Source organism: Microtus oregoni, unplaced genomic scaffold (assembly GCF_018167655.1).
Source record: "Microtus oregoni isolate MIOR12 unplaced genomic scaffold, Mior012 000010F_ref0000083, whole genome shotgun sequence".
Lineage (NCBI taxonomy): Eukaryota > Metazoa > Chordata > Mammalia > Rodentia > Cricetidae > Microtus > Microtus oregoni.
The window spans coordinates 21608121-21620163 of NW_024543069.1; the positions used below are offsets into that span (position 1 = coordinate 21608121).

Sequence of the window (12043 nt, forward strand, 5' to 3'; positions counted from 1 at the left end):
GAGGGGAGGAATCTGATGAAACATTCCATTTAGGGCTGTGTGTTCCAAGATCTCTCACTCTCTGCATAATATCTGACTGTGGGTCTCTGTATTTGTTTCCATCTGCTGTGGAAGGGGATTTTCTCTGGTGATGGCTGAACAAAGTGCTGACCTATGAGTATAGCAGAAAGTTGTTAGGAGACATTTTATTGCTACTTTTCTTTTTTTAAAGAACATTAGTATTTGTTTTTCCCCAAGGTCACCAGGCTATCTAGTGTCAGGTTTGTGGCCACCCAAACAGTGTTGGGTGTTTAATATCTCAGTTCATGGAGAGGCCTTGAGTCAAATCAAATATTGGTTGGTTACTTTCACAAGCTTTGTGCCACCATTGCATTAGCATATCTTGCAGTTGATTCACTGGTTTGTAGCTGTGTTGGTGTGTACATTTATTTTTTGGTAGCATGTAGAGAACCTTCCAGTACTAATGATGCTGGAATGGTGAAGGCTCTATGTAGCCATCAGTTCAACCTCTCCATGTTCATTGAGTTGTGTGGATATTGTCCTTAGCAATGGGACCTTGGTGTTTGTGGAGAGCCACCTAGCAACCTATACTTTTGGCAACAGCATGAGTTGTTTGGGGATTTCCATAGGACCCATTGGTTAACAACTCAATTTGATATAACCAGTTCAGGTACTAGAAACTTCATTTGTTTACAAGAGATGGCCAGATGGGACTCTGCCCATTATTTGGTGATCTTTTTTGATCACCTTCTTATATGTATATATTTTAGTAAACTTCTACTGTAGTAGATTGCCATATTACCTTCAATCGGTCCTTAATGTTAGCTGTCTCTTCCCATATTCCGTCCCTTAACTCCCGTTCTTCTCTCCCTCCCACTGATCCTCTTATTCCAGTCCCCCCATCCATCACTATTCTATTTCCCTTTCCTAACAAGATATATCTGTCTCTCATAGTCCTAACCTCTGTGGTTCTACAGATTGTAACCTCAGTATTAATGATTTATCAGCTAATACCCACATAAAAGCAAACACATTCCATATTTGTTTTTTCTTGGTCTTGGGTACCTCATTCAGAATGATTTTTTTTGCCTAGTTCTATTCATTTATCTATAAATTTCATGATTTTTTTTCTCCATTTGAATTTTTGTTCTGCCTTGTGTTAAGTTTGCATGGGGATGGTCTTAATATTTTTTATTTAAAATGTGTCTAGTCTCTCCTTGTCTTGATCATAAAATATTTGAGTTCACTTTTCTTTTTAAAAAATAAATACTTGCATATATTTATACACTTATATATACACATACATGTATATGCATTCACACACACATATGAGTGTTTATCTGCATTTATGTTTATGCACCATGTGTGTGCCTGGTGCCCATAGACTCCCAAAGAAGGAATTGGTCTTTTGGAACTGGATTTGCAGATGTTTCTGAGCTGCTGTTTGGGTTCTGGAAATTGAACCCAGAAAGCCTGCAAGAATAGCAGGTACTCTTTACTGATGAGATGAGCCATCTCCCCACACTGTGAAGTAACTTTGCTTAAGCACCAATTAAATGATATTAAGTACAGTGACAAAATATGAATAAAGGTGAGAAGTTGATAAATAATGTAAAGTATAAATCCAATATCACTTTTGTAAGCAGTTTAGGAATCAGTAGGAGCTTCCTGGCAGCACATAAGGGAAAGGTGAGACCTAAGTGTTGCGTGCTTCTTCTACTCAGAAAGGAGCCAGCATGCCTTTGTGAATTAGAAATTCATCATTTGACTCTTTCTTGGCATGCTCTTTTAAAGCAGTGGTAAAATTAATAGAAGTCCTAAGCCATTGTATTTCTTCTATGAATAGTGTCCTTATATAGGGTATCAGGGGCCTACATTAAACTCTGACCTTTACACAAGAAATAACTTTAATTGTGGGCATGGCATGAGAAATTATCATACTAAGTAATAAAAGTCTCAAGCCACCTTAGCCTTTGTTTTTGAAGATTGCAAATGCATGAGCACAGATGAGTTTTCTCAGTTGGAAATAACAAAGCACAGTTAATATTCAACAGTTTGTATATGCAAAACTCTTTGACAATTTTTTATTAGGAAATTTAGATAATATAAAAAAGAAGCAAATGAGACCCAGAAATTCTGACAGGAACATTTACATATTTTTGGACCCTTACCTGCTGGCAGAAGTTTCTTTCCAGCCCAGTCCCACAGCTGTTCAATCCCAAAGAAACACACAGAGGTCTATATTAATTATAAACTGGTTGGTTTATTAGCTCAGGCTTCTTATTAACTCTTACATCTTAAATTAGCCCATAATTCTTGTCTGTGTTAGCTATGCGGCTTGGTACCTTTTATCAGTGAGGCATTCTCATCTTGCTTCTTCTGTGTTTAGCTTCCTCTGTGAAGACTTCAGAGTGAACCTTTCCTCTCCCCAGAATTCTCCTATTCTGGTTTCCCTGCCTATACTTCTTGCCTGGCTACTGGTCAATCAGTGTTTTATTAAAATAATACAAGTGACAGGGTACAAGACCATTGTCCCACAGCAGTTACTCCTGTATCTCTTTGCACTCCCTAAGAGGGGACTTTCCTACCTTTTTCCATTGTGACACATCATTTTCACCAATAGAGTTCCCATTTAAGAACCACATAACCATTGTAGAAAAATCTTCAAAGAAAAAATTCTCACAGTGCTGTAACTAGGGATATCTCTGTGTTTAGCTGCCTTCGTAGCTGTTCATGTGGGTTGCAGCAGCTATACTTCTACTTTTATGTTACACACGCAAGCATGACTTTCTTAATCTATACAAAATGTATAAACCACAAATGACAAAAAACACTATATGAAACTGACTTAAATTTATAAATATAATTAGTTTTATTAGTTACATCCACTTTCCTGCAAATGACAGGTTCATTCTTTTCTGTGGCTAAATAAAAGAATTTCATTGCATATTTTCGTCACAATTTATATGTCATCCTGTTGTATAACGCCTGTGTTTGGTGTCCTAACAGCTGCTGTGACTAGAACTGTGATGAACACGCACATGCAACTGTCTCTGTGGTGTGCTGACCTGGGGTCCTCTGGGGAAACATATATCACAGAAATGGTGTAACTGGGCCTTATGAACACTCACATGCAAGTGTCTGTGATGTACTGAACTGGTGTTCTCTGGGAAGTTACGTTCCAGGAATGGTGTAGCTGGGCTGTACAGTACATCTGTTTCTATTGGCTAAGTAACATCTATATGGATTTTTACAGTAGTTGGACTATCTACTTTTGGGCCAGAATCATACCTTTTTCTTACTATGGCTCAGTGTTAGAACATGATGCAGATATAAACATTATTCTTTTTCTTTAAGCTTGCTTTGATTAACTTTTTGTTAACTTTTGGTTAATTTTGTTCTCTTGTGTTCTGGTATTCCTAATATGTTAAACATAAGTGAAAGTGACAAAAAAGAATATCTGAAGTACTAATGTAAAAATATTTTAGGTGTGATAAATTCTCTTAAAATAAATTTAAAGAGAGTTACACACTTGAACCAATTTCAGAAAGAGATGGAATAGCTTGCATGGGGCTCCTGCAAGTACAGAATGCATGAGTGCCAGCTCCAACTGAAGAAGCTGGAGATGGCTGAGGCCCAACGCTGTTTGAGGAGCATAGCGCCTTGTGAGGAGCGCAACTGGAGCAGCAGCTGGAGGAGATGCACAGAGAGTTCATTGTGGTGCATGCGCATGCTGTGGTTTAGTGCTCCTGTACTTAAGGAAACTGCAAAAATGGTTTACCTGGAATTTGTATAATGACTCCATCAATTATATGATTAGTGCCAAGCCAGAGAAGGAAGATGAGGTGAGGGGAAAGAAACACAAGACCTTTGTGGAGAAATTTGAAAAATAGGTCAGACATTTCCTCCTACTTAACTATTGGAATGACAGCCAAAGATACCTTTTGAACAGTGTTCACCAGGTGTGTGAGGACACAGCCAACTTATGCTTCAGCCTGGAAATGAAACAGGCAAGTGTGCTCCTACCAGCCCATATTGATGCATTTCATCTGGCAGTTGGCCAAGAGCCTGGAGTCATGCCAAACTGCTTATCTTTAAGGCCAAGAGAAAACGTAGGAGGAAGAGCACAAGAAGTAGCTGGGGCCTGCAGACTGGACACTGGAAGTCTACCAGTTCTTCCTTGCAGAATTCCAGGAGTACTTTAAAGGAGGACCTAATAATGCTGCAGAAACCATTATTAGGATTTATGCCATCAGTGTTAAATACCATATGCAGTGTTGCATCTACATTAGACAAAGAGGTTCTGGGGACCTATTCATGGCAGCCATCTGAAAGGCAGATGATAATAAAGAAGTCAGTTTGAGATGCTAGCCACTGCCATATCTGGCCTACAGGACTTTTGTGGGGCCAGTTTCCAGAAAAGAAAATCCTAGTACCATGCCTCCAGCTTCCAAACTCCTCCACTTCTTCTGTTACTCACACCCTAGCCAGAATGCCTGCACAGTGTCCCAGATGGCTCTGTCCCTGACCGTCATCCATCTGTGTATTTTGAGTTAGATGGCTCGTTTACCTGCATCTCCAACTCTCTTCTGGTTGTGTCCAAATTCTAGGGAGGTAGAGAAATCACAAGGTGAGCACCCAGGTTAGAGGAGGATTGGTTCTTCATGGTCTTTGTTCAGTTTTTTGTTTTAATATTTTTGTCCAGCCTTCCCTTTGGAAACCAGGCTGATGTCCAATAAACAATTTTAGATGCTCAAATAAAACAAGAACACGATAAAAAGTCAATTAAACAAACAAAAAACAACCAAACAAACAAGACAGAAAAATGGAGAGCCAAAGATAAAGTAAACTGTTGAAAACAGGGAAAGAAAAGTGGAAATTGATTGAGGAGGCAATGGTTTGGAAAACCACACAAAGAAAATCATAGAGATGAAACAAAGTTTTTGTTGTTGTTGTATTTTTAAAGTTAGGAAAGAAAACAGTCTTACAAGCCAGAATTCTGTGAGTCCTAGGAAAACAACTATTGTCACTAATATAGTAGAGATACGTGGACCTCTGCTGTTGGTTGGGGATTTTGAAGTTTTGATCCAGTCAGAGTACATTTATGCCCACATCCACAGACATTCTACATTACTACAAAATGAATGACATTTTATCATGGAAATTAAAGCTGAAGATCCTGTGAGTCAACCTAATAGAGGACATTCAGGGGGTTTAACTCACTGGACGTTTTCTCTTCTGTCCTTTGACATCATTTCCTGACTTGAGATATCTTTCAACAGCCAGTCTTTAGTGAAGCCTAGCTGCCAATAGTATCATAAGGAAAGATTATTGTATAATTTTAAATTGATTAAAAAGAACACTAAAATGGATGATGTATGCAACATAAGTAATAATGTGCTTATGTATAATGCGTTTATATCCTTTGTGCATGAGCGTGTGAATAAATGAGTGCTAAATAATTCGTTTTGTAGAACAAGTCCTTCTGTTCATTCTTCTTTTCTGTGTGATGTGATTTGTTTTCCTGGAGATAGGTGCTGTAGGTTTTACATGATGTAATGTGTTTTGACAGGGAATTCATTCATCTTCTCTTAATTGCGCTTTCAGTGTATTCAGGGCCTACCAAGATGGATATGCCAGTTCTTTTTTTTTTTTTTTAGAAGAATTATTTACCAAAACACAGCAACAGTATCACCAGCTTTGTGTATAAAGCAATAGGTATATATGAAAAAAATTAAGCTGCTCCCACAGTTGTACTTGGAATTCTCTGTAATTCTTTGTAAACTGCGAAAGTTGCCTAAATGAAGGCACCAATTAAATTTGATTGCCTCTGTATTGAACTCAGATTATCAGAAAAGTCTTTGTTCTTGAAAAGAAATTAAATTTAAATTCAGGATGTTAGAAATATATGTGATCTTACACTGTTTACCGATTTCTTTCAGTCTGTTTTGTATTCTTTATTAACTACTTATATTCTCCTCAATTTTTTTTTATTTTGCATAAAACCAATACATATGACATCATTGGAATAAGAAGCCACTGTTCTATGTCAGGTCTTCTCATGGTGCCATGCTAATAGACAATGTAAGGTCTCATAAGAATGATAATGTGTAACAGCAATATTGTTGTACATTCTCTGTGTAGACAGTATCTATAATATATTTACTTATATTTTTATATATATTTGTATTTTTTTAGGAAATTTGAGACTAAAATTAAGTTCTAATTTTATAAATATATTATTATTTATTTAGAAGAAATTTTAAATACGAATCTATTTTGAAAGTTCTTAAGAATGTTTATTTTTCCACTTTTATTTTTTATTATACATACATTCTTTCCTCTAGCAATATATCCTGATTAAGAATTCTTCCTCCCAGGTCCTCCCCACCTCCTCTCTCATCTGAATCTCCTTTCTGTCTGTCATAGAAAACAACAGACTTCTAAGATATATCAACAAAACATGACCAAATAAAATATGATAACATAAAACAAAAACCATCACATCAGACTTGGACAAGGCAAACCACCAGAAAGAAAAGAGCTGCAAGAACTCGAGACACAGTCGTTCACATACTCAGGACTCCCATAAGAATACTAAACTAGGTAGAATGTAGAGAAATTGATGTCAGGAGTAGGAAGCCAACTTCTTTCTCTTTCTTCTCTTTCTTCTGTTGGCATATCTGCATAGTAAATTTCACAATGCAATGTTTTCTCCAAAAGGCAAGGAACAGAGGACCTAGATGTTGGAGTAAAGGTAGAGCAAAAGACCCTTTTTATTCACTTTAGTTATTTATGGTTAAAGTTTTAATAAACATTGATCTTTGCTATTTTAAAAGAAAATATTAAACTGAAAACTGTAATATATGTGCATGTAGACCCTGTGCTTGCTGCTTCAGTCTCTATGAGTTCATATGAGCCTTGCTCATTTGATTTAGAGGGCCTTGTTACCCTGGCGTTCCATCCCTTCTGGCTTACGCTTTTTCAGCCTCTTCTTTTGTGGGGTTACCTGAACTCTGAAGAGAGGGATTTGATGGAGACATTCCATCTAGAGAAGCGGGTTCAAAGATCTCTCACTGTATGCGTAATGTCTGGCTGAGGGTCTCTTTGTTCCCTCTGCTGCTGGAGGAATTTTCTCTGCTGATGAGTGAACAAAGTGTGGATCTGTGAGTGTAGCAGAATGTCATTTGGAGTCATTATATTGCTACTTTTGTTGTTGTTGTTTTGGTATTTGGTTTTAGCTTAGGACCCTGGGCTATCTAATCTCTGTTTCTTGGTGAGTGTCAGGTGTGAGTTTCATTTTGTGGAGTGTGCCTTAACTTAAATCAGACATTGGTTGGTTACTCCCACAAACTTTGTGCCTCAATTCCCTTAGTGTATTTTGCAGGCAAGACAGATTATACATAAGAAGTTTTTAGCTTAGGTTGGTGTTTATGTTTCCCTTTTGCTAGCCCACAGATTATCTTCCCTTACCAAGACAGTAGAATGGAGGGGTGAAGATTCTACGAAGGCATCAGCTTGACTTCTCCATATTCATTGAGTTGTGTGAGGGTTGTCTTTACCAATGGAGCAATGCTCTCAGTTTGTAGAGAGCAAGCTCTTTATCTTGGTACCAGCCTCCATGGGACTTCTTGCCCAACATCTCAATTAGATACAATCCAGTTCCAATCAGGTGTTCTGAACCCTGAATCTGATGGTAAGAGATGGCCAATTGGGACTCTCCTTCATTATTTGGAGACTTCATTAAGATTGTCTTCATATATTTTAGGAAGTTTCCACTGCAGTTGGTTTCCCTACCATTGTTAGCAAATACTCCTCAGTTTTAACTGTCTCCCCCAATTCCCTTCCTCAATCCCATCTCTCCTCTACATCTGAACTGCTTGTTCCCCTTCCCTTGACTCCCAGGCCACCCATAAAATCTATTCTATTTCCTCCCTTCCGGAAAGATCCATGCATCCCCACTTGTCCTTACTGAATAACCTTTTTGGGTATACGGATTGTAGCTTGGTTATCATTTAGTTTATGAATAATATTCATGTATAAGAGAATACAAAAATACAGTATCTTTCTGGGTCTTGGTTAAAACACTTAGCATGTTTTTTTTTTCTAGTTCCATCCATTTGCCTACAAATTTCCTGATGTCATTTTTCTAAACAGTTGGATAATACTCCATTGTGTGAATATACCACATTTTGTTTATTCCTTCTTCTGCTAAGCATCATCTTAGCTGCATTGAGCATGGCTGAGCAAGTTTTTTTTTTATTGTTTAACCTATCCAGTGTTTTTTTTTCATATAAAGCTGAGAATTGGCCTTTCAAAATCTGTTAAGAATTGTGTTAGAATTTTGATGTTGATCACATTGAACTGGGATTTATTTTGGTAGAATGGCCAAAAATTAAATTCCTATTTTTTATAAAATGAATGTTTTATAATATGAAATTTATAATTCATATTATAATTTATTCTTAAAATATAAATCAATTTTGAAAGTTATTAAGGAAATTAACATTTTAATTTTATGGGAATGATTTAATACCTTAGTCTATTTTAAACAAGCAGGGAGTTTGAGTTGTTATGTTTTTGCAGCTGTGGCCTATATGTAATACACATTTTCACACAAGTTATTGTTATATGTTAGTGCACACATTAGTAAACATCTTATTTAACTTTATTACTTGTTCATGGATCTTGCTATCCTATTAAATGTTTATGAGCATATATTTATTCATAGCCTTATAGAGAAACAATGAGTATCTCTTGCAGTTAAAAAACGTATGCTTTCGAGATCCTTATGAAAGTAGCAGAAACTCTCAGTGCTAGCGATTTATGTAATATTTGATTTTCTAATTGAAAAATCAACATAGTTCATTATAAGTTTAGAGAATACCTGTATTTTATTCAAGGAATTAAAGGAAAGTTTGATAATTAGGAAGCAAAAGAAAACATTTTTAAACACTCAGTCATCAGTCAGTTTATCTGATGCTTGGACATATGCTTCAGAGATACTTGGGAACTGGGAACAAGCCTAGCAACATCTGTCTTGTCTTGGACATATGCTTTAGAGATACTTGGGAACTGGGAACAAGCCTAGCAAACATCTGTCTTGTTTTGATTCAGTGTATATGTTAGACAAGAGTTGTCCGGATACCTTTGCAATTTCCCTCCATGTAACCAGCTGCAGAAACATAAAAAAGTGAGAGACCGGATCAAGCAAGGGGCACCCAGCCCCAGTTAAACCCCTTTGTGTATAATCTTGACCCTTCCCTCACAGTCTCATCTATGGTTCAGATATCATGAAAAGTCTTTCCTTCATTGATGAAGCTAGGACATATGCTACTCCAGTCTCAGCTAGTGCTCCCAGGATCTCCATGTGACTTTTCAACCACAACTGCTAGATCTGTCCTCCCTGGTCAAACTACAGCTCTCCCCTTGCCAACTCAGCCCTTTCAGAATTCCTTCTTTATTTGGGTGACTTTGGTTGTTTTTGATTTTCTTTATCTTCCATAAGATATTTTGTTTCTACAGATTAACTCATGTCTTATTTCTCAGATTAAGTTTTCTCTGATTGGTGATCTGCAACAGAAGTCAACATGCTAACAGATTTATTAAATGGTAGTTTAAAAAATAGTATGTTAAGTACAAATACTAACCATTTAAATTTTAGTAAAATGTATGGTAAATGTTATATTATAATACAATCAGCCAGAGGGGAAAAATCATATAGCTTTATTTTGGCAGCATCACTACCTGCCTAAACCATAATTTCACTAAATATTTTTAGAAATTCTGGTTGTGAGTTTTTGCAGAGTATATATTAAGGACAAAAATAAAATTTTAGTTTTAAGATGGCATATTTTGAAACATTTATCTTGAGAAGTGTGAAGCAGTGAGTTTTAAAAGTAAAAGTCGAAGCTTTGAGGTGAGAAGTGCTCTGTATTTTACATAATTAAGTAGAATGAAACATCTGATCTAAATAGGGCAGTTTGGTCTATTTCTATTATTGAAATAACTAAATATTTTAACGTAAAAGTACTGCACATGATTTTGGATACATGTTATTAACTATGTGTCTTGCCTTTGTCTTGCCTTACATCTGGTATTAGTGGTTTGCAAACAGATTGGAGTTAGAAAGATGATAGAGAGTAGTCAGACCACAAGCAGGAAACTGCTTGAATTTGGCAAGATGTACTTGGTCTGCAGTGTTTGTAAGTATTTGAATTAATCTGAGTTATTCTAAAAAAAAAAAAAATCACTGTTAGTAAATCAAACAACTTTCAGAAATAAAGTGATATTAACAAGATATGTTCCACTCCTGTCTAGTGCCAGATATCTGGGGGGAACAAAATAAATCACTACTGTAGTTGGTTGTTTCTCTGATTTAAAAATTCAAAGTTTACTCTTCCTTTAAAGTAATATTAATGACGCTTTACTTTTACAGAGTACCTTCAAGTTTAAGTCTGAGAGTGATATTCATTTGGCAGAACATCACAAGCAGGTTCTGTATGATGGGAAACTTGCAAGTAGTATTGCCTTCTCATACAATGCCAAGGCCACCGATGCTCAGCTTTGCCTAGAGTCCTCACCAAAGGAAAATGCCTCCATATTTGTGCATTCTCCACATGCATTAATGCTCCAGGTAAGTGGGTGGGGTTTTGTACTCCTGCTGTCAGGTCTGCACTGAGTGACTTCATTTCCCACAGTAAGCATTGCTCTCCTACAAACAGCTACTGCTTTTAATTTTGAATTCTTTTTTTAAAATATTTATTTATTATGTATACAATATTCTGTCTGTGTGTATGCTTGCAGGCCAGAAGAGGGCACCAGACCCCATTACAAATGGTTGTGAGCACCATGTGGTTGCTGGGAATTGAACTCAGGACCTTTGGAAGAGCAGCAATGATGCTCTTAACCTCTGAGCCGTCTCTCCAGCCATGCTGGTTGTGGTGGCGCACACTGGTAGGATTTGCTGAAGGAGGCAGAGGCAGGAGGATCAAGAGTCTGAGGCCAGCCTGGGCTAATTTTGAATTCTTAAACCAAGCTTTTTTTTTTTTTTTTGACTGAGTGCATATTGACTTGGATAACTCTATTGTTGTGTTTCTTTTTTCTTCGAAATAAAATCTGTTGACCTCCTGAACATGAAGTTCCTATGTATGAAAAATATCATTTGAAAATGTCTTAACTGCCAACTTGAAAATTATTTGATGTCCTGAAGCCCAATATTTATTTCTTCTACAATAACTTAATTTAGCTTCCTAGTTTTAGGAATAAGCCTTTTCGGTTTATTTCAGCTTTAAAGATGGTTAATAAAAGATGTTTCATTTTTACTACACACAAGTATGTCTGACAATAATTAAATGCTTGAGACCTCTTACAATATCAAAATACACTAACCATATAAAGATACATGGGGTAGGAAATAGTGATGAAAATCATGTCATCGAGGTTTAATAAATATTTTGTCTTTGATGTAGGATGTGAAAGCTATAGTAACACATTCAATTCATAGTGCAATCCATTCAATTGGAGGGATTCAAGTACTTTTCCCACTTTTTGCCCAACTGGACAATCGACAGCTTAATGACAGTCAAGTGGAAACAACTGTCTGGTAAGTTCTTTTTGAATATACAGTATGCTACTGCTTATTCACTTAGTTCATTCGTGTAGATTTCATGCTCTATAACAGTGCAGTATTTGGGTCTTAAGTGCTAGTAAGAATGTTTTTAGGATTGAGGCAGACATATATCTGCATAATATAAAAAACACCAATGCTTAGATTTTGATTATCATAAAAAATCCCTCCCTAGAAAATGAAAGAAATAATTCTATATATAATAAAGTGATTATGATATGCAGTTAAGGAAAAGGCTTGTTAGTTAGCTCCAAACTTACCCATAGCAAGTACTCATAGTCCTGTCAGATCATATTAAACTACTCAGGTAAGGTATTTCCAATACGTTATATAGTTTATAACTTAAAGACTTACTCATTTAATAATTCTATGCTATGATCCAAAATTAGAACAGTATTAACATAAACTTTCCTT

General features: G+C 36.4%; 1 protein-coding gene across 7 annotated transcripts in view; it reads left to right on the top strand.

Moving 5' to 3' along the window:
- The window catches only part of Nbea (neurobeachin), a 494166-nt gene that overhangs the window by 71261 nt on the left and 410862 nt on the right, over positions 1 to 12043 (top strand). For all 7 annotated transcript variants that reach the window (XM_041659254.1, XM_041659249.1, XM_041659252.1 and 4 more), the window contains exons 9-10: positions 10439 to 10636; positions 11472 to 11605. In XM_041659254.1, coding sequence (XP_041515188.1) covers positions 10439 to 10636; positions 11472 to 11605 — 332 coding nt within the window. The remainder of the gene's footprint in view (positions 1 to 10438; positions 10637 to 11471; positions 11606 to 12043) is intronic.